At 38.5% G+C, this 22,797-nt stretch overlaps 2 protein-coding genes across 4 annotated transcripts; both read left to right on the top strand.

Moving 5' to 3' along the window:
- The first annotated feature begins 971 nt into the window (after window positions 1-971).
- On the top strand, window positions 972-11,976 carry kctd5b (potassium channel tetramerization domain containing 5b). 2 transcript variants are annotated; one of them, XM_051682060.1, is made up of 7 exons: window positions 972-1,435; window positions 4,981-5,089; window positions 5,196-5,287; window positions 8,165-8,260; window positions 8,389-8,499; window positions 8,990-9,115; window positions 10,836-11,976. In XM_051682060.1, the coding sequence occupies exons 1-7, from the start codon at window positions 1,238-1,240 to the stop codon at window positions 10,863-10,865; spliced, it is 762 nt and encodes a 253-aa protein (XP_051538020.1). In that variant the 5' UTR covers window positions 972-1,237; the 3' UTR covers window positions 10,866-11,976. The 2 variants fall into 2 exon arrangements, with proteins under 2 accessions (XP_051538020.1, XP_051538021.1); XM_051682061.1 differs by lacking the exon at window positions 8,389-8,499 and having other exon boundaries at window positions 986-1,435.
- A 3,804-nt stretch (window positions 11,977-15,780) lies between these two features.
- On the top strand, window positions 15,781-21,781 carry ube2ib (ubiquitin-conjugating enzyme E2Ib). Of its 2 annotated transcripts, none has more exons than XM_051682073.1 (7): window positions 15,781-15,938; window positions 17,224-17,300; window positions 18,857-18,940; window positions 19,016-19,088; window positions 19,198-19,307; window positions 19,628-19,707; window positions 20,963-21,781. In XM_051682073.1, the coding sequence occupies exons 2-7, from the start codon at window positions 17,235-17,237 to the stop codon at window positions 21,024-21,026; spliced, it is 477 nt and encodes a 158-aa protein (XP_051538033.1). In that variant the 5' UTR covers window positions 15,781-15,938; window positions 17,224-17,234; the 3' UTR covers window positions 21,027-21,781. The 2 variants fall into 2 exon arrangements, with proteins under 2 accessions (XP_051538033.1, XP_051538034.1); XM_051682074.1 differs by lacking the exon at window positions 15,781-15,938 and adding an exon at window positions 16,060-16,121.
- The last annotated feature ends 1,016 nt before the right edge of the window (window positions 21,782-22,797 follow it).

Genomic DNA, 22,797 nt, shown 5'->3' on the forward strand with positions numbered 1-22,797 from the left:
CATTTGTGGCATAATGTTGATTACCACAAAAATTAATTTAGACTCCCTCTACTTTTCTTGAAAAATCGAGTTTACATTGAGGCACTTACAATGGAAGTGAATGGGGCCAATTTTGTGAGGGTTTAAAGGTAAATATATGAAGCTTATAATTTTGTAAAATTATAAACTTCATATATTCTGTCAAACCTCTGTAAAGTTGTTGTTTAAGGGGTCATTTTTACAGTCCTTTTTAGGGTTTGTTGACGTCGTTGTTGACACCATCATGGCAATGAAGTTGAAAATTGCTATAACTTTACACAGAAAAGGTTAGTAAGCGATTTTATCACACTAAAATCATGTTAACACGCATATTGTTTATGTCTTGTGTCTATACTTTTGAAACTGAGTATTTTAACATTTACAGATTGGCCACTTTCAATTCTGCCTCGCTGTAACCCAGATTTTTTTTTTTTTTTTTTAAAGAACAGGAGGGGCAAGTCAAAATAAATGTTTGTTGTTATCAATATTATGCCATAAATACTGTCGAATGAGCTTAACTTGTACTGAACCCGGAATATTTCTTTAAAAGCTTTGAAAAGTCAGATTCATTCTAGAGAATCGGCTCGTTCGAACGGTTCGTTTCAATGAACCGGTTCACAAAATGGATTCATCTCCCAGTCATCACACAAAAGTCATTCCAGAAGTGCCCGCGTATAATTTACATTGTTGTAGCAGCGTAAATTCCTGTTAATCACTAGGTTACACAGACTGTCAAATGATCGTTTTGTTGTTTGATTCAAAAATTACAATAGCCTGATGGACATCATTTACAGTTGTAATCCCAATATAAATATTATTATTAATGTTAATTATAGCCAAAATTGTTCCCATCACTTAGTTGTACTTATAAACAATGTCTTTCCTTACAGTTCAGTGATTTGCGAATCGTTTATGGAACGTTTTGCGAATCGAATCTGCAGAATCATTCAAAAGAATCGGTTCAGACGAAAGAGTCGTTCGCGAATCTGATGCCAGTGGAAAGTCCACCGCAGGAATACGCTGTATAATGGATTTAGACATTTGAATAAACAACACAGCCCACGTCTGTGCATCGTCTTTGGGCTAAAACAGAAATTTGATGGGTGTTTCTCATGTGAAATTAACATAGTAGATCTCTCAGTGCGGCGCGCTCTGCGTGCGCTTTTGTTGTTTGTTGGAGAACCGCGCGGTCACATTTCAGCAGGGCACCGAGCGCAGGATGGCCGAGAGTCAAGGCGAAATCAGCGGCCACGACTGTCGGCGCCCGGCACAGACTTTTAACCACAGATCCTCCAAGTGGGTCCGTTTGAACGTCGGCGGCACGTATTTTCTGACCACCAGACAGACCCTCTGCAGGGACCCCAAATCATTCCTGTTCCGATTGTGTCAAGCGGACCCAGATCTGGATTCAGATAAGGTACAGTTACATTTCTTTGATTCAGAGACAATTTTGTGCATTTTTTCCACACAAGCCTCCAGTGTAAAGGCCTTGACAAAATAGTAGCTATACGAGACATATACAGATAATGAGTTGGGAGAGTAGAGTGAAAAAGTGTAAGAAGTATTTTTACATTCTGCTGTCGGATTCATAAGTGTAACATTTCTACCATTTTCAGTTTTAATAGTAGGTCTATTATAAAGCCATTGTATTTAACGTCATTTATAAAATGTATTTGTATTACTGTATTATTACTTTAATGTATTCGATATTTTTTTCTATAAATATAAAATAAAATAACCAAAGCCGAAAGCTGTACAGAACTGAGTTCATCTGTGATTCTGCTTTAGTGTTTAAATCTCTCCCTCTCTTTCTCTACTTCTTTCTCTCTCTCTCTTTCTCTCGCTCTTTGTCTCTCTCTCTTTCACTCTCTCTCTCCCTCTTTCTCTCCCTCTCTCTCTCTCCCTTTTTCTCTTTCTCTCTCTTTCTCACTCGCTCTCTCTCTCTCTCCCTCTCTCACTCTCTCTCTCCCTCTCTTTCACTCTCTCTCTCCCTCTTTTTTTCTCTCTCTCTCTCCCTCTCTTTCACTCTCTCTCTCTTTCTCTCTCTTCTCTCTCTCTCAGTTTTGAGGAGTTGCTCAAAAATGGGTCACAAGATTGAAGATCTGTTGTTGTTTAACTTTTCAGGTTCATTATCGTACATGTATTTGCATTGTCTCTGTTAATTGGGGTTTGTCCATATGGTTATTTTTGACCATGATTTTTTCCTGTTGGATGGATTTGAAATAACAGGCATACTTTTACTGCACGCCCTGCCCCCTCCACCCCTTAAAGCCCCCCTCCAGAACAAGGTCTGTACTGTTCTGTCTCCATGAATGTTCATAGCTGGGATAAAACCTCTCCCATCTGTGCTCTTATTTTAGTGGGAAAGCATGCAGGCAGATTGAGGCACCTCGTTTGTCTGCAGCACCCTGGGATGCCCATATCGATGACATCATCAGCGTGTTGCAGGCACATGTGACCCAGTTTTACCCTGTAATCTGGACACAGTCCCATTTATGACACCTGTGCTGTCAGAGATCAGGGTCAAAGGTTACTGTACTAGGTCAAGTCAGGCAATGATCAGTGTTAGACACAAGAAGAGATTGACAGACTAGTAATATGGGCATGTCTTTAAATAAATGTTCACGGGTTCAATTCAAGTTAAGATCAATCGACAGTATTTGTGGCATAATGTTGATTGCCACAAAAATTAATTTCAACTTGTCCCTCCTTCAACAAAAATCGAGGTTACAGCGAGGCGTTTGTGAGCGTTTCAAAAGTAGCCACAAGACGTAAGCATTATGTGTGTTAACATGATTTTAGTGAAAAAAAATCACTAACTAACCATTTCTGTGTAAAGTTATCCAATTTTACAACTTCGTTGCCTTGATGACGTAACACCATAAACCCTAAAACAATCATAAAAATGACGAAATGAACAACTTTACAGCTCAAATAATACATGTTTTAAAAGAAAGATTAATGATGAAGTGATTTTATACAGTTATAAGTTCACATTTCTGCCTTTAAACTCTCCAAAAGTTGGCCCCATTCACTTCCATTGTAAGTGCCTCACTGTAACCTCCACTTTTGGTTAGGGTTAGGGTTAGGCTAACCCTTTTTTAAAGAAAAGGAGGGACGAGTCGAAATTATTTTTTGTGGTAATCAACTTTATGCCACAAATGCTGTCGATTGAGCTTAACTTGTCTTGAATATTCCTTTATTATGCAGTGTTAAGAAAATTACTCAAAATAGTAATCCACTACTAATTGCTTCTCTAAAAATTGTAATCAGATTACTTTGATTACTTCATGGGAAAATCAATCACATTATAAATTACATTGCTTTTAAGTTACTTTCTCAAAATGTTCACAGAAAAGTTTTACTTTTCCACTCAATGAATTCAAGAAACGTGTGTGGTGGCCTGGGTAGCTCAGTGGTAAAATATGCTGGCTACCACCCCTGGAGTTCACTAGTTCGCTAGTTCGAATCCCAGGGCGTGCTGAGTGACTCCAGCCAGGTCTCCTAAGCAACAAAATTGGCCCGGTTGCTAGGGAGGGTAGAGTCACATGGAGTAACCTCCTCGTGATCGCTATAATATGGTTTGTTCTCGGTGGGGCACGTGGTGAGTTGAGCGCAGATGCTGCGGTGGATGGCGTGAAGCCTCCACACACGCTATGTCTCCATGGCAACTTGCTCAACAAGCCACGTGATAAGATGTGCGGGTTGGTGGTCTCAGACGCGGAGGCAACTGGGATTTGTCCTCCGCCACCCGGATTGAGGCGAATCACTACGCCACCATGAGGACTTAAAAAGCACATTGGGAATTGGGCATTCCAAATTAGGGAGAAAAAAAAAGAAATGTGTGTACCTCAAGTAATTTACTTAATAATTAACTTGATTAAAAGTCAGTAACTGTAATCTGATTACAAGAATGTAAATTGTAATGTGCTACACTACTGTTTTTACTAAAAGTAATACGTAAAATTGTAATCAAATTACACTGTTACATTTCTGATCTTATTCGAGTCGGTTTTATTTGTATAATTGCATAACTTTTTTTTCGTAAAAGTTAGCGGCGCACATTTAAAGTCTACATCAAACTGCGTTTGCAACTTATTATACTTTTATCGTTATGTAATGCATAATGCAGATGTTATAAGATGATGATATTATTTTCTACAGTTTAAATGTTTATGAAATCCTACTGTTTTACATGTAAATGTATCACTAAATTGTCACATAATCAGCTAAATTGCACATTTAAATGATCTCATTTCACGATGACATTCATCAATCCATTTTTTTGATGATTGAACAGAGTATGTCACATTCTCTCGTGCTCAGTCTCACCTCCTCTCATCTCTAAATCTCAGACAGTAATCTCAAAATAACCCTAATCCAGAATAATCCCGCTCTCTAGGGGTTTTAACCCTGTAAAGAGCAGAAGTCTTTGGGAAATCACTCACCAGCTTGCGTGTGTGTGTGTGTGTGTGTGTGTGTGGCCCAGATTTTCCTCTCCTTGAGATTTCACACACTCTCCCAGGTTCATTTTTGGAATCTGAAAGTTTCCTGAAGGTAGAACGGAATACTGGTTTGTCAAGTTGTGTGCGAAAGTGACTGTTTGTGTATGTGTCTACGTTTATATTTTATGAATGTGGCCTTAATTCCATTAAAGAAAGAGATGCCGAGTCGCAATCACACTTTCACATGCACAGATCATTAATGTTTAAACTCACTCTCCTTTAATGGCTTTCTCCTCTTCATGCAGCATTCACAGACTAACACGCATAGTCAAGTAAAAACACCCTCTATACGACCACATATGCGTGTCTATTTTTATCTCTGTTGGGGTTTAAAAAGCATAAGTAATAGTAAAGTTTGCCATGGCATGCACCTCTTATCCTTACACTTATAAGTAAGGGATATGTATATGTAGTCTATTTGTAACGTCTCTTTCTCTGTTTCTCATTTATAATGCAGGATGAATCTGGGGCGTATTTGATTGACAGGGATCCCATGTATTTTGGGCCTGTACTCAATTACCTGAGACATGGCAAACTGGTCCTTAACAAGAACCTGACAGAGGAGGGTATGACGAATATGTACAGTCAGACTTGCATGATTGAGTCTATGATTGTTGATTCTTCAAAATAAATCATATTACTCTTATTTATTTTGCATGTGTGCATTTTTAGGAGCTCTTGAAGAGGCGGAGTTCTACAATATTATATCATTAATTAAACTCATCAAAGACAAGATCAGTGAAAGAGATGCCAAGACTACACACGTAAGCTAACAAGCACACAAAATCCACTAATACACCGAGTGTGTTTACATGTACTACAAAATAAAACTTTAAAAAAAACATTTTACAGAAGTAAATCAAAATGTCCAACATCGTCTCATGACGAGGGTTGGGGAGTAACGGAATACATGTAACGGGATTACGTATTTAAAATACAAAATATAAGTAACTGTATTCCATTACAGTTACAATTTAAATCATTGGTAATTAGAATACAGTTACATTCAAAAAGTATTTTGATTACTGAAGAGATTACTTTGCATTTTATTGTCATTTGTTTCATTTAATGTTTGGACTATTCAGTTGGAAAATGTATAATTGATGCGATCCGAGAAGCGTTTGAACAGCGGTGAAACACTTTCTTATGATATCTTTCATTCATACAAGTTCATACTGTTGAGGAACTTTCCCTTGGGAGCTTAATAGAGCTACATAATGCTTCTACAGCTTAACAAAAACAGTTAGAAACTCTTTGACAGATGAAACATAAATCCAATAAATACACGACTACATGCTTTGTCAATGTTTTTTATGCGGTTTGGGTATTTTTACAAGAAATGCTAACCAATGTAGCCTTTAACATGGAATATAAAGCTACAATATATTATATTTTCTGCCACATTTTATGAACAGAATCCACATACGATCAGAAAAAGACGTCGTTGTTTTCACTCTGTGGGTTTTTGAAGTTTGGAGCAGCAGAAATAGTTAACCTCGTGTAAATTGTCGTGTGAACAGTTAGCTTTATGCTAAGCTAAAATGCTATTTCTTGCCTTTACATACATCTGTTAACAGGCGCGATTATATTTTATAATGAATTCTATGAAGAAAATTCACTTTAGAGCATAACTCTAGTTTCTCTAGTAAGACCTTTGATATTAAAGCAAAGATGTTCTGCAAAAATATTATTATTAATTAATATTTACTTTTTTTTCTGTAAAAATGCACAGAAGTTATTTTCCAATTAAAATCATGGTTACATTTAGGGTTTGGGTAATGGGTTGCACTTTAAAGTTAGGTTTATGTTTGGGTTAAGGGTTAAAAGTAGGAAAAATTGTAATAACTTTGTTAAATTGTTTATTTTTCTTAATGGGAGCAAAACGATTTCTTATGACTTTACCATCGCCTACTATTATTACTACCGGGTTGAACTTTCAGTGCTGTTCTTGCAGTTTCCTAAATCACGATTTTGAAAATATTGTTTGTTTTTTTGGCATAGTCAATACTATCAGGATTATAAATGCTTTTATTGAAATCTAATAACAATTACATTTAGTTATATTTAGATAAGCAGATGCTTTTATCCAACCAATTTCCTCCCCCGCACCCTGCCCATGTATGGAAACTAAGATAAAAATGGTTATCCTGATTGCATCATGTTTATGATGTCAGAACCATAGGACATTAACATAAACACATCCATAGCACATTTATAACCATTGTAATTCTAATGGTGGAAGATTATCCTATAAAACTTTTACTAAAATCATTAGTGGACTTAAGGTAAAATCCAGGATATGGCACATTTAATATCACAAAATATAAAAATAGTGAAATGTATTATAAAATTGGCAGTGTTAAAGGAATGTTCCGGGTTCAACACAAGTTAAGCTCGATCGACAGCATTTGTGGCATAATGTTGATTTACAACAAAAAATTATTTTGACACAACCCTCGTTTTGTTTTAAAAATAATCAAAAGTCAAGGTTACAGTGCAATGGAAGTGAATGGGGCCAATCCATAAATGTTAAAAATACTTACTGTTTCAGAAGTATAGCCATAAAACAATATATTGTTTACATGTTATTATCAAATATTAAAGCTTCATTGTCATGGCGACATAATCCCAGTAAGCGATTTTATTACACTTAAATCGTGTGTAATGTTTACATCTCATGGCTATACTTTTAAAAGTGTGGTGTATTTTAATGTTTCTGGATTGGCCTCATTAACTTCCATTGTAAGTGCCTCACTGTAACCCATATTTTTGTCTTTTTTAAATAAACAAGGGATGAGGAGGCATGGGTAGCTCAGCAAGTAAAGACGCTGACTACCACACCTGGAGTCACGGGTTTGAATCCAGGGCTTGCTGAGTGACTCCAGCCAGGTCTCCTAAGCAACAAATTGGCCCGGTTGCTAGGGAGGGTAGAGTCACATGGCATAACCTCCTCGTGGTCGCTATAATGTGGTTCTCGCTCTCAGTGGGGCGTGTGGTGAGTTGTGCGTGGATGCCGTGGAGAATAGCGTGAGCCTCCACATGCGCTAAGTCTCCACGGTAATGCACTCAACAAGCCACGTGATAAGATGCGCGGATTGACGTCTCAGACGTGGAGGCAACTGAGATTCGTCCTCCGCCACCCGGATTTAGGCGAGTCACTACGCCACCATGAGGACTTAGAGCACATTGGGGATTGGGCATTCCAAATTGGGGAGAAAAAAATAAATAAACAAGGGACAAGTCAAAATCATTTTTTGTGGTAATCAACAAAATGCCACAAATGCTATTAATTGAACTTAACTTGTATTGAACCCGGAACATTCTTTATTTGCTAAGAATTAAGGAGGACATTTAAAATCTAAACATAATTTATGTAATGTTTTCTTTCTCAAATTTACAAACTCATAGAAGCAAAATTTAGCATTAATGATCTGGTCACTTTCAAGCTGCCAGTATTCAGGTGATTTATGCAGTTGTACATTGAAGATAAACAGACTTGACATACAAATCAATGCATGCCCTCAAGCATATTTAATGGAAAGCACACAAGTTCATTTATATTTAAATTACATTTTCTTTATTTGCATATAACATTTAAATTATTACTAACATATTTGTACCTCCTTCCTCCCTCTCTTTAGACACCGGTCAAGCATGTTTACAGGGTGCTGCAGTGTCAAGAGGAGGAACTTACTCAGATGGTCTCAACCATGTCAGACGGATGGAAGTTTGAGCAGGTAACAAGCAGTTCACGGGTTCAGTCTGATCATTCCAGCTCCACAACAATCAGAATCACTGCCGCCAGGTCAGCTGACCTGCGGTGTGTGATACAGGCCCTGCCTTACGCTCTGATTGGTTGTTGCAGCTTGTCAGTGTAGGTTATGGGCGGTCCCAGAAGTCAGAGTTTTTCCTGATTGTCTCTCGAGAGGTGAAGGGGGAGGAGTCAAGCCAAACTCACCCCACCCACAGTGGAGAGGTGTGTCCAACAATCGCATTTCCTCCCACTAATCACTGCATGCACTGCACGTTGGTCAGCTGCAACATTGTGTTTCACTGCAGTGGTCACAGCTGTCCTCGATGCGACTTTGGATGTCTTAAACTTTGCTTGTGGATGGGCTTGTTGTCAGTGCACATGTGTTTTGCATGTCTAAAAATTTTAGCATGTTTGCATGTTTTTAACAAAAGGCAACTTGTTTGTTTTTATTCAAATATAGTGCATCAGATGTAATTAGTTCCATGACCAATTGCCATTGACGTCAAACCTGGCCGTATTTGAATATGAGCGAATTCAAATATTTAATAAGCTAAGGCAGAAAGGAACATTTTCAGTGAATAACAAAAAATGCATGAGGTTGAGTAAATTATGATTTTTTGCGCGTACTATTCCTTTCATGTTTTGTGATCACTTGACGAAAATAATAACATCTCTTTATTTCTGTCTTTCTCTTTCATGTTTTCTATTGTAGCTGGTCGGTATCGGCTCCTCATATAATTACGGTAATGAAGATCAGGCGGAGTTTCTGTGTGTTGTTTCTAAGGAGCTGCACAACCAATCATATTGCGCCAACAACCAACCCAGCGAGAAAGCTAAGGTAAGCATTTTGGCTATGCTTTCAATGCAATTCTAGTGTACTGCATACTGTGCCAACTACTTATTAATAATAGTATGTGGAATTCAGAACGTGTAGAAAATACACATGCAAAGTATTTATATTTACATTTAGTCATTTAGCAGATGCTTTTATCCAAAGCGACTTACAAATGAGGAACAAAGCAAGCAATTTGTCATATAAAGTTCAACAACATCTACAGTGTTGTAGTTTATACATACTAGACTGCATAAATAGCACTTATATAGTATATGGAGCATAAAAAGTTTATAGAGTAGTATGCTAATACGAAAATACAGTGGGAAGAAAAAGTATGTGAACCTTTGGAATTACCTGCATTTATGTATAAATTTGTCTTAAAATCTGGTTTGAACTTCAGCTAATTTACAAAAATGAACACAATATTTTTTAACTAAACACAAATTATTGTGCATACTTGTACACACTGAATACATCATTCAAACATTCACAGTGTAAGTTGGAAAAGTACGTGAACCCCTAGGCTAATGACATCAACAGAAACTAATTAGATTCAGGAGTTGGCAAACCTGGCATCCAATTTATGAAACTAGATTGGAGGTGTGGGTTAGAGCTACTTTGACTTATAAAAAGCACTCAAACATTTTGAGTTTGCTGTTCATAAGCATCTGCTGATGTGGACCATGCCTCGCAAAAAAGAGATCTCAGAAGATTTATGATCAAGAATGGTTGCTTTGCATAAAGCTGGAAAGGATTACACAGTTATCTCGAAGAGCTTAGATATTCATCTGTCCACAGTTAGACAAATTGTCTATAAATGGAGATTAATTAGTACTGTGGCTACTCTCCCTAGAAGTGGCCGTCCAGCCAAGATGACTCAAAGGGCACACCGCAGAATGCTCAGTGAGTTAAAAAAGAAACCTTGAGTAACAGCTAAAGACTTGAAGGAATCATTGGAACTGGTTAACATCTCTGTTCATGAGTCTACTATACGGAAAACATTAAACGGGCATGTGTCCATGGCAGGACACCACGAAGGAAGCCGCTGCTCTCCAACAAAAACATTGCTGCATGCCTGAAGTTTGCCAAACACCACCTTGACACTCCACAACGCTACTGGGAAAATGTCTTGTAGACTGATAAAATAAGGTTAAACTGTTTGGGAAGAACACGCAGTACTGCGTATGGTGTAAAAAGGGCACTGCATTTCAACATGAAAACATCATCCCTACGGTAAAGTACAGTGAAGGGAGTAACATGATTTTGGGCTGCTTTGCTGCTTCGGGGCCTGGACCGCTTGCCATCATCGAGGGAAAAATGAATTCCCATGTTTATCAAAATATCCCACAGGATAATGTCAGGGTGGCTGTGCGCCAGCTGAAGCTCAGTAGAAGTTGGTTGATTTAGCAGGACAATGACCCTAAACATCGAAGTAAATCCACGACAGAATGGCTTTGAAAAAAGAAAATCCACCTTATGGAGTGGCCCAGTCAGTGCTTAGACCATAACCCAATAGAGATGCTGTGGAATAACTTCATGAGAGCCATTCACACCAGACATCTTAAGAATATGGCTGAGCTGAAGCAGTTCTGTAAGGATCTAATTCCAAAGGGTTAATATACTTTTTATTGTCACAGTAGCTGTTGTGTTACAAGATATTCATAAAATAATAGTAATTTTTTTATTGTATTATGTAATCCTCCACTGTTTTTTCCCCTTCTAGATTCTACAGGAGCGTGGTTCTAGAATATGATCTAGAACACCAAAGTTTTAAGACATATCAGCTCTTTATAGAACATTCCATGAGCTTGTTCTCTTCACACCTTGAAAAGCACATACACTGACAAAACGGACATCTGAAGCATGCAAACAACACTTGAGGAGCATATCCACTGTAAATGTCTTTATGGTGCCTGTTAATTTGAATAAAAACAAGAATACTTTGTTTTGATCTTCACAGATTCAGAGACCATTGTAGACTGGTTCTGATTCTGTCTAGTCAGGATTTGGAGAACTGGACCAGTGTAAATCTCAGGGATCAAATGGAATTGCACACTTCATTCTGAATCACAAAATCAGTAGAATGGACATTTATAGTCTACTTGTAACAATTCTGTTATATCCTGATAGAAATGTCCAGGACTAGTTTTAGTCTTTTGGTTTGCATAAACAATGAAAAGATACAGTAACAATAGTTATTTGATAATCAGTAATAATGTTGGTGCAATATCAGCATGGTTTAGCACTCATTTTAATCTTTGAGTGTTTAATGCAAGGTTGTATGATAAAGATGTTCTAGATTTTCTCCTTCGAGACTTATTTAAAAATAAGTTTTACTGACTCATGAAACACCTGCTAAATGCTGTTCTACATGTTTGTTTGTTTGTTTTTTTACTCCTTTTTAATGTGTAAATTATTGCTTTTGTACTACTGCTATAATAATTATTATTATTATTACACTTGTGCACTTGATCTTAAAGGGATAGTGCCTTTTGTCTGTCAAACAAGAGAAAAAGCAAGGATGGGGGAAGCATTTAAAAATGAATGTGGTGGTTTTAGGGTTGTATGTAGAATGGACAATCATTCTGTCTTTAGTAAATAAATGTACTGCACTCAAAAATAAAAATAATGCATAGAAAATTTAATCACGCATGGTATTACCCACAAATGGCTTGCAGAACAAAATATGCTCATTTATATCCACAGAGAACAAATGCAACCAATCATTTCCTTCCTAAAGTAATTTGACCTATCCAGTTTCATTGCAGAAAATGGAACTTATTCTAACTTTTCCTTACTTTACCAAATAATGTCCCCAGCCAAACATTAACTCTATATAGAGAGTAATAAATTAACCCTGTATATATATTCATGACTCTACATATATATATATATACAGGGTTAATTTATTACTCTCTGTGGTGGTGGGGGCGTGGTTAAGCACTGGTTTGTGAATGGAGAGCGAGATCAGGAGATGAGAAAAGTAAGGATCATCACCTGGCAATGACTGTCTCTAACAGCTGTTTGTCATTGCAGTGAGAGTGGAGACTGCCTTTAAGAGCAAGCCAGACACCAGTCCTGAAAGAGAGAGAGCTGAGCTTACAGCATGTGTGAACCAGAAACCAGTTCTGCTGAAAAGCAAACATTGAGTGTGTTAAATACTGTTAAGTATAAAAATAAAAGTACCTTTTGAGTCAGATTTCACTGTCTCCTGCTTCCTCCTTGCCCCATCCTAAAAACTTGGTTACACTGGTGCTGAAACCCAGGAATTAAAGGAGGAAGAACGAGGATGTGGTCAAGACACTCGCCAGCATCCACCAGACCCAATATCAGACCCTCCTCGAGCTGCGCAATGAACAGAAGCAGTGATTCATTGCGCTCCTCCAGGCCCAAGTGGAGGACCGGCAGATGTTCCGGAGCTTGCTGCACCAGAAGGGTGCTGCCATTGCGACCCCGGACCCTGGAACAGCCCTGCTCCAGGTCCAGCTAGTCAAGATGGGCCCCCTAGACGATCCGGAGGCCTTCTTGGAGCTCTTCGAGTGGATGGCGGGGGCATGCGGATGGCCGAGCACCCAGTGGGCGGTCCGGTTAACTCCACTGCTGTCCGGGGAAGCCCAACTCGCGGTGCAGCAGTTACCAGTGGAGAACCTCCTGGTGTACACCATTCTACAACAGGTCGGCCGGACACTGAAAACGGGAGGAGCCCTTCCCATACCAGCTCCTTGACTCTGGGGATTGCACTACCTGCCGGTTTCCCCTGCCCCTGAAAGACACTGAGGCATCTAATGGACCGTTTCTATTGGCCGGGCATTCTCAGGGATGTTTGCAGATTGTGTGCGGCATATCGTGAATGTCAGCTGGTGAATCCGCCAGCCACCCCAAGAGTGCCTTTGCACCCGCTTCCTTTGATCGTTGTCCCCTCTGATAGAATTGGCATGGACCTCGTCTGGCCATTAGAGCGGACAGCACGCGGGCATCGCTTTGTGTTGGTTCTGGTGGACTACGCAGCGCGATATCTGGAAGCAGTGCCTTTGCGCAACATCTCAGCACGTAGTGTTGCGGAGGCACTCTTCAAAATTATCTCACGAGTGGGGATTCCGAAAGAAATCCTCACTGATTAAACCACAAATTTTATGTCACGTACACTACGCGAGCTGTACGAATTATTGGGCATTAAATGGATTCGGACAAGCGTGTACCACCCGCAAACAGACGGCTTGGTCAAACGGTTTAATAAAACCCTGAAAAACATGATTCATAAGTTTGTGCACAAAGATGCTCTGAATTGTGATAAGTGGCTTGAACCCCTGTTATTCGCAGTGCGAGAGGTCCCGCAAGCCTCCACGGGGTTCTCCCCATTTTAATTATTGTATGGGCTTAAGCCTCACGGTATCTTAGATGTTGTGAGGGAAAAATGGGTGGAGGGACCTTCAAACAGCAAAAACGAAATTCAATACATTCTTGACCTGAGAGCAAAACTCCACACATTGGGGTAACTATCACAGGAGGATTTGCTACAGGCTCAAGAACGCCAGACTTGGCTGTATAATGGGAGCTCGGCTACGGGAATTTACAGAGGGAGATAAAGTCCTTGTATTACTACCCACATCAAGCTCTAAATTGCTCACAAAGTGGCAAGGGTCACATGGCGAGTCAGGGAGGTCGATTATGAGGTTAAACGCATGGATAGGGGCAGAGCATGTCAGATTTACCACCTCAACCTCTTAAAAACCATGGAGGGAGGTGGTCCATGTGGCTTTGGCGCTGGTGGTACAGGAGAGGGAGGAGCTTGGGCTGGAGGTGAACTTAAAAGCCAATCGCAGCAACCCAGTCACTTGCAGAGACCACCTCTCACCGTTGCAGATCACAAACGTGGCACGGTTGCAAAGAGAATTCTCGGACGTGTTCTCGCCCCTTCCCAGTCATACAAACCTCATAAAACACCATATCGAAACAACCCCAGTGGTAGTGGTACGCAGTCATCCCTACCGATTACCCGAGCAAAAAAAATACTGGTCCGAGAAGAATTAAAGGCCATGCTAGATTGGGGGTAATAGAAAAATCCCACAGTGACTGGACCAGCCCGGTGAAGCAAGTTTCGAAGAGCAACGGCTCTGTGCGGTTCTGTGTGGATTATAGAAAGGTCAATGCGTTGTCTAAATTTGAGGAGTGTCTGGCCATCAAGTGGGCGGTCCTCACCCTTCTATACTACCTCCTGGGATGGGCTTTCACCATCTGTTCGTACCATGCCCCGCTCCATTGCATGAAGGATACAACGCACGGATCACCCGTTGGTATCTGGCTCTTCAGCCTTTTAAGTTCGTGGTGGTCCACAGACCGGGGGCGCAGATGGCTACTGCGGACTTTCTCTCCAGAAATGGGGGGGTACTGGGCAGGCCAGATGGCAGAGCGATGGGGGGTATGTGGTGGTGGCGGCGTGGTTAAGCGCCAGTTTGTAAACGGAAAGCGAGATCAGGAGAGGAGAATGGTAAGGATAATCACCTGGCAATGATTGTCTCTAACAGCTGTTTGTCATTGCAGTGAGAGTGGAGACGGGTTTTAAGAGCAAGTCAGATGCCAGCTCCCGAGAGAGAGCGAGAGCTGAGCTTACGTTTGTGAACCAGAAACCAGTTCTGCTGAAAAGCAAACACTGACTGTGTTAAATACTGAAAAGTATAAAAATAAAAGTACATTTTGAATCGGATTTCGCCGTCTCCCGTTTTCTCCTTGCCCCCATCCTAAGAACTTTGTTACACTCTCTATATAGAGTTAATGTTTGACTGGGGACACATAAACATTTGACACAATTGTACACAATTTAAAAATTACCCCAAACACCACACTATCGAAGCCACTGAATAAATAAAATATAAAAACTCTGACTTTATTTCTCCTAATTATGACTATAACTCTTGTAATTGTGTTTATATATTGCAGTTGTGACTTTATGTGATATATAATGTGCGAGATACAGCTGTGACTTTATATTTAGCAATTTCAACTTAATATCTCGCAATCGCAAGATATAAAGTACAAACTGAGAGAAATAAAGTCAAAATTGTGAGAGAGTTGCAATTGCAAGATATATTAAGTCGACATTGTGAGAAATTAACTCGCAATTGTGAGATACAAATTCAGATCAGAATTAAAGCTTAAGTATATAATTTCTGCAACACTAGCATCACCGAATGCCATTAATCAAACAAAGAGAACGTCCCGCCCCAAACTCACGCCATTGGTTGAATAACCATCTAAAGGGGTTGCTCAAAACAAGCACACATTTTTATAGCGCCACAGAAACACAGTGTTTACCATTTGAGAAAATTAACCTGTGAATGGCTTACTTATAGTTGTCTCTGCATATTATGCTAGGATAGAAGAAATAATTTTAAGATGGAAAAAATAACATCAGCTTAAACTCATTTTCCTCCATGTTGAGATCAAGGCACCATATGGTTCCACAAAAAACATAGATAGATAGAATTTTAAAATTGTTGTACGGTCCCTTTAAATATTAGTCTTCTAAAGGAATGCCTGCTCTAAATGTTTTCCACAAGAGAAAAGACCTCATATTACCAAACACATGGTGATTCCACTCCAAGGATACAGTATGTCAACCAATTGATCTGTTAAACAAATAGCGTCAGCATTATTTCAATAGTTCTGGAATTTCGTTCAGGCGATCGGCGTGTAGTGCCGCTGGTCCTGATCGGACTGCTTCAGAACCGAATGTGTTTTCGGGAGGGAAACTTCTCAGCTTCGGTTCCGAGTCAAACACGGTTCGAGTGAGCGGACCCATAAGACGTATAATACTGGGATTCACAAGGTAAGGCGGTTCTGTCCCAATGGGTGCGGGAATATTGGGGTTTGGTGTCCCGTAAACGGCCGCATCTGGTTTGTTTGGCATGATTGCTGTGAACGCGCGTTCGCGTCAAAGATAGTCGAGTTTCTTTGTCCTGCGCGCTCATGAACGGCGTGCAAGCGCCGGACTCGATCATGATGTCGTAATGTAACGTGATGTTTTCATAAACCTTGCTTTTGGTGTCTTAATGTATGGTTTAAACCCTTTATTATGAGCTCATTATATTAAAACCCTCCATTGTGATGTCATAATGTGGAGTCAAAACCCTTGCTTATGATGTCAAAATTTGGAGTTTAAAAACGTCAATTATGAAATCGTAAGGTGGAGTTACAAACCTTATGTTGTTTTGTTTAAACCCTTAATTATGTCATAATGTGGCGTCAAAGACCTCGATTGTGATGTCATGATGTGAGGTTCAAAACATCAGTTATGCTTTGATGTGGATTGTGGAGTTAAAAACCTTATGTCATCATAACAGTTGAAACCTAAATTATTGTCATAATATTGAAACCTTCATTTTGACGTCATGATGTGTAGTCAAAAATATGTTGATGTGACGTAAGTTATCAGGCAGCTGTCATTTTGACTAATTAATCTGATAATACATTTTCAGTGTTGTAACATTATTGGACATATTTCAGTCAGATCTAGTTGTACTATCATGGTAATACCAGGTTTTATGTACCATGTTAGCACCGTGACATTCTTTTGAAGAATCTTTTGAATAGCATAAAAAAATACCGTGGTACATGAATATGCTAATAATACAGTACCACAGTATATATCAAAGTACCATATTATTACCACCTGATACCATCACTTTACCACTGGGTTGTTAAGGCCGAGATAACACTTTACAATAAGGTTCCATTTGTTAACATTAGTAAATGCATTAGTTAACATGAATAAACAATTAACAATATGTTTGTTACAGCTTTTCTTAATCCGTAGTAATGTTAGTTCATAGTGCATTAACTAATGTTAACTAATACAACTTTTGATTTTTTTTAACGTGTTAGTATATGTTGAAATTAACATTAAGATGCTAATAAGTATTGTTCATTGTTAGTTCATGTTATGTTGTTAACAAATGGAACCTTATTGTAAAGTGTTACCCATACATCCTGATAGAAGTGTAATATAAATGGAATATATATTGTATTGTATATATGTAATATGGCAAGTCTATTATAATATATAATAGACAAATATAAAATATACTCATATATAAATGTATGCTTCTCCATAGGATCAGTGGTCATGTCTGGCATTGCTCTGAGTCGACTTGCACAAGAGCGCAAAGCATGGAGAAAAGACCATCCATTCGTAAGTAAAATTTATATTCTTTTACTAACAGAAGTTACAATCCACACAAACTATATTTACCCCTGAGGATCTACAGTGGCAAGAAATATTATGTGAGCCCTTTGGAATTACCTGCATTTATGTATAAATTTGTCTTAAAATCTGTTTTGATCTTCATCTAAGTTACAATAATGAACAAACACAATCTGTTTTAACTAATAACACACAAATTCTTGTATTGTTCTTGTACATATTGAATATATCATTCAAACATTCATAGTGAAGATTGGAAAAAGCATGTGAACCCGTAGGCCAATGACATCAACAAAAGCTAATTAGAGTCAGGAGTTGGCAAACATGGCATCCAATTTATGAAACGAGATTGGAGGTGTGGGTTAGAGCTACTTTGACTTATAAAAAGCACTCAAACATTTTTAGTTTGTTATTCACAAGAAGTGTCTGCTGATGTCGACCATGCTTTGCAAAAAGTGATCTCAGAAGACCTACGATCAAGAATTTTTGCTTTGTATAAAGCTGGAAAGGGTTACAAAGTTATTTTGAAGAGCTTAGATATTCATCTGTCCACAGTTAGACAAATTGTCTATAAATGGAGATGATTTAGTACTGTGGCTGCTCTCCCTAGAGGTGGCCGTCCAGCCAAGATGACTCAAAGGGCACACTGCAGAATGCTCAATGAGGTAAAAAAAAGACCCCTTGAGTGACAAAGACTTGAAGGAATCATTGGAACTGGTTAACATCTCTGTTCCTGAGTCTACTTTTCGGAAAACATTAAACAGGCATGGTGTACATGGCAGGACACGACAAAGAAAGCCACTGCTTCCCAACAAAAACATTGCTGCACGCTTGAAGTTTGCCAAATACCACCTTGACACTCCACAGCGCTACTGGGAAAATGTTTTGTGGACTGATGAAACTGATGCAGCAGGACAATGACCCTAAACATCGAAGTAAATCCACAACAGAATGGCTTCAGAAAAATAAATCCATCTTTTGGAGTGTCCCAGTCAGAGCCCAGACCTTAACCCAATAGAGATGCGGTGAAATGACCTCAAGAGAGCCGTTCACACCAGACGTCCTAAGAATGTGGCTGTGCTGAAGGAAAAATGGCTTAAAATTCCTTCTGAACGTTGTGCAGGTCTGATCCGCAGCTGCTGGAAACACTTGGTTGAGGTTATTGCTGCCGAAGGAGGATCGACCAGTTATTAAATCCAAGGGCTCACTTGTGAATGTTGATGGCATGTGTTTAATAAAGACATGAACGATTCTAATTGTTTGTGTGTTGTTAGCTTAAGCACATTGTGTTTGTCTATACTTGTGACTTTGATGAAGATGAGATCACATTTTATGACCAATTAATGCAGAAAACCAGCTAATTCCAAAGGGTTCATATACTTTTTCTTGCCACTGTATTTTATCCTGCACACGCAAGCATATACAAATAATTCTCCTTATGGTATAAAAATAAGTAAGCCGTTATTACATAATAAACCATTTCACACTAGTGCATTTTATCCTCTCATGTACACTGCACTTTTTTCCCAAACAAATGTCCATAGGGTTTTGTTGCTGTGCCGACGAAAAACCCAGATGGAACAATGAATCTTATGAACTGGGAATGTGCTATTCCGGGAAAGAAGGGGGTAAGACTTTTCACTTAAGTGTTAAATAGATAATACTGCTGTATTTATGTAGCATCATGTGATGTCTTTCCTTAGACTCCATGGGAAGGTGGACTGTTTAAGTTAAGGATGCTGTTTAAAGATGACTACCCCTCCTCACCTCCAAAGTGTGAGTTTTGCACAAACACACGGAGTCCCTGCTGCTTAAGTCACGCTTACAGCTGTGGCCGATCAGACATTATTAAAAATGCTCACCAATTTCTCTTTCTCATCCGTAGGCAAGTTTGAGCCTCCGCTGTTCCATCCGAATGTGTATCCATCAGGAACAGTGTGTCTTTCCATCCTGGAGGAGGATAAAGACTGGAGACCTGCCATCACCATTAAACAGGTCAAGAGAAATAAAATCAACCTGAACGGTGGAGTTGTACAGTCTTTGATTGTAGCAGTAAGACTTTTAAAGGGAAACATATTGACAAATGATATTATAGCCTAACAATCATGATAAAATCAGGTCCTGCCCTACATTCATTTCCTGCTGAATATAAAGTTAAATGCATTGTAAAAACAGTATCATGTTGCTTTTAAGAGGTGTTAATGATGGTGCAGACACTTTTGATGTGGTTTCCTGTAGTGAGCTCTATTTTAGAGTGTCACGTTTAGAAAATACTCCATTATCAATATTAATATGCTCTGTTTTTCCTTCTCTAGATCCTGTTAGGGATTCAGGAGCTTCTAAATGAACCGAACATACAGGATCCAGCTCAGGCAGAGGCTTACACCATTTACTGGTATGATAAACACAAACAGAGAGATACAGTACATACTGAAGTTTTAGGTTCTGTTTAAACCCTAGTAAGCTTTCTTGATGGTTAATGTCTTCTAACGCAGCATCCTAACCAAAATTGAATCTTATAAGTGGTTGATTTGAAATGCTCTACAAGGGCAAAAGCTCTGTAAATGCACAACAATACAACTCCTCATGTGTACTTTATTCTGTACATTTGATATTTCCCATCAGTCCACTATCTTGGATGAAACGTTTTACTGAGCCAGTTATTCACAAAGGATACATGCAATGCTGCCCAGGGATATTAAAAGTTTTGAATCTGAATTTTCTTCTTTTTTTTTTTTTGTTTAGTTTAGTTTTCTAGTTTTAGATTAGTTTTAGTTTTTTAAGGGCAACCAAAGTTAATCATATAAATACGTGACCTGCTTCATAATTTTTAGTCACATTGACCCAGAATCACATTTGAAGTTTTATGCACTAAATTTAAAATAAGGTCTCTAGCATATATTTAATAATTTAAATATAAATAACAGCAGAGACTTTTTTTTTTTTGTTGTTGACCAAATTTCACATTTTTCCAAAATTGGCCAATTGTGACTTCTGGTTTTAAATTTTACTGCAGTGTTTCTCCTATATGCATTATGAGCGGCACTACTGAAATTTCACATGGTTTATTAATATTCCTGATGCCAGCCCCAGTCAGCTGCGCGCAGTAGTGATGTTTCATTCGCGAAATCAGGTTTTTTTTTTTCCTTTTTTTTTTTATGAATCATCCTCGTTCACCTCCATACACTGTCTCACATTTCTCGTTCAGTGACATTCCTCCCTTTCGAAGCCAATGAGCTCTAGTTTGAAGCGCAAGACTGCTTTGGTGGCTTTTCATGCCTGTTAATACTGACTATGTTCAATTAAAATAGTGCAAGTATTGTTCTGCTTTGAGGCATTTCATTAATTGACAGTTATTACTACAGCTATCTGGGCTTCCAGTGCCCTTAGTGTGTCAAAAGCTCACCGTAAAAAATAAACACACACATGACAAGGTTAACATGAACATCTATAAGGATTTTAAGGTAGTTTTAGCTATTCCTCCATCGACTTGAGAAAATACGGGTCTGGTGTTGCAGGCAGATAGTCGAGCGTTCCAGCATTTCAATTCTGAGATGCCAAAAAATGTTTCTTAGGTAGGCAGTACAGTCAAAGGTTTATTGAAAGTGAGATTTCGTATATTTATTACTCTTTTATTTATTTTTTTACAGTCAGAATAGAGTGGAGTACGAGAAGAGAGTTCGTGCACAGGCCAAAAAATTCTCTCCATCGTAAGCAAGACGGAAAGATGGACGAATGGAATGAGGGAATATGTGAATACTCATGCTATCCTCTCAACGGGACTAAAAGGACTTAAAACATGACTTGTGTGCCATCAAATCCGCTACCCACAACCACCAAATTCACACTCTTACACACTCCTCGTCCTTTTTACTTTCATTTTCTCTCCGTTCTGTTCAAACTGATTTCACAAATTCAGTCTTTACAGGTCTCATTGCATTCCCAAACCAGCTTGTAAGAAATGAGAAAACATTCTTCAAACAACGCAGACTGTTTGGATTTTAGCTCTACGATCATTTGCTGTGTTTGTCTGTATGCGCTTGCAAGAATGTGACATTTTATTATGTATGCAAAGTGTCCCCTCTCAAAAGTGTGTGTGTGTCAGTCTGCGTGTATGTATGTGTGTGTGTGTGTGGATCTGGTTTTGGTTGGTTTAGTACATAATGTCATATGTATGTATGTGGGACAGTGCCTCAAGTTGAATTTCCCCTCAGAATGCTGAACTAGGACCAGTTTCTTCCCCATTGGACATGTTGTATTTGACCAGCCACGTGGTCTTAGATCTGTCAAGGATTGTCTGATGCTGTCGATTTAAAGTCCAGAACACTTGCTTCTGTGAACAGCAGAACCAGAGTCCAATTCTCTTAAACATGCTGTACTTTGTTTCTCATTTGTTTGATGGGAACATGTGTCCTGTGTTCACACACATTGTGTCTGTATGTTTAATAAAGCTCTTTCTACAAAATACAGCTGCACACTTTGTTTTATTGTGTGTGTCCATGCAGTATTGTGAATTATGTAGAGAAACTGAGTGATTTCACATGAACAACAAAGTTGGAAATTAATTATATTCCACAGGTGTCATTTTAGATATATAGATAGAGATATATATAGATATTTTCATTCTGCTTTAAGGCTAAATAAATGTATACTGAAATAAAAACTTTTTCTTCAGGTTTATACATCTAACATTAACAGTTTGTGGGGGGAAAAAAAAAGATATAAAGTTATATTATCCAGATTATTTTATAGATATTATAGTCATTTATTTTCATTTTCTTTATTACAATGAAAGGTAGCACTTTACAATAAGGTTCCATTTTAGTTAACATTGGTTAACTGAATTTGTTAACATGAATAGCAATGAACAATACTTTTACAGCATTTGTTAATCTTAATTACCATTAACCAAGATGGATAAATGCTGTTAAAAATATTGTTTATTGTTAGTTCATGATACCTAAAGCATTAACTAATGGTAACAAATGGAACTTTAAGATTCCAATGACAAAATAAAAGCAAGTTATTTAATTTTGCAAACAACATGTTGACTTTATAATGTCAAGCTTACTATTTTTCATACATGAACATATAAAGCTGCCTATACATTTGTGCTCAAAAGTTTGCATACCCTTGGAGAATTAGTAATGCATATACCATTTTTAAAGAAAACATGAGTGAGCAGGCAAAACACATTTCTTTTATTTCTTATGGGATTCATATTCAACTGTAGGTTATAACAGAATGGCACAATCATAAAACAAAACATGGCAACAAAGAAAAAAATGAAATGACCCCTGTTCAAAAGTCTGCATACCCTTAGTTCTTAATATTGTGTATTGCCCCCTTTAGCATCAATGACAGCGTGCAGTCTTTTGTAATAGTTGTCTATGAGGCCCCAAATTCTTGCAGGTGGTATAGCTACCCATTCATCTTGGCAAAATGCCTCCAGGTCATGCAAAGTCTTTGGTCGTCTTGCATGAAC

The sequence above is a fragment of the Myxocyprinus asiaticus genome, chromosome 41 (genome assembly GCF_019703515.2).
Source record: "Myxocyprinus asiaticus isolate MX2 ecotype Aquarium Trade chromosome 41, UBuf_Myxa_2, whole genome shotgun sequence".
Taxonomy (NCBI): domain Eukaryota; kingdom Metazoa; phylum Chordata; class Actinopteri; order Cypriniformes; family Catostomidae; genus Myxocyprinus; species Myxocyprinus asiaticus.

What these genes read in the sequence shown, in the direction of transcription:
- kctd5b (XM_051682060.1), top strand. Translation starts at nt 1,238, where the DNA reads ATGGCCGAGAGTCAAGGCGAAATCAGCGGCCACGACTGTCGGCGCCCG. An exon ending in CAAGAACCTGACAGAGGAGG is followed by an intron (nt 5,090 to 5,195) that starts GTATGACGAATA and finishes GTGCATTTTTAG; the next exon opens with GAGCTCTTGAAGAGGCGGAG. An exon ending in AACCCAGCGAGAAAGCTAAG is followed by an intron (nt 9,116 to 10,835) that starts GTAAGCATTTTG and finishes TTCCCCTTCTAG; the next exon opens with ATTCTACAGGAGCGTGGTTC.
- ube2ib (XM_051682073.1), top strand. Translation starts at nt 17,235, where the DNA reads ATGTCTGGCATTGCTCTGAGTCGACTTGCACAAGAGCGCAAAGCATGG. An exon ending in CCCCTCCTCACCTCCAAAGT is followed by an intron (nt 19,089 to 19,197) that starts GTGAGTTTTGCA and finishes TCTCATCCGTAG; the next exon opens with GCAAGTTTGAGCCTCCGCTG. An exon ending in GAGGCTTACACCATTTACTG is followed by an intron (nt 19,708 to 20,962) that starts GTATGATAAACA and finishes ATTTTTTTACAG; the next exon opens with TCAGAATAGAGTGGAGTACG.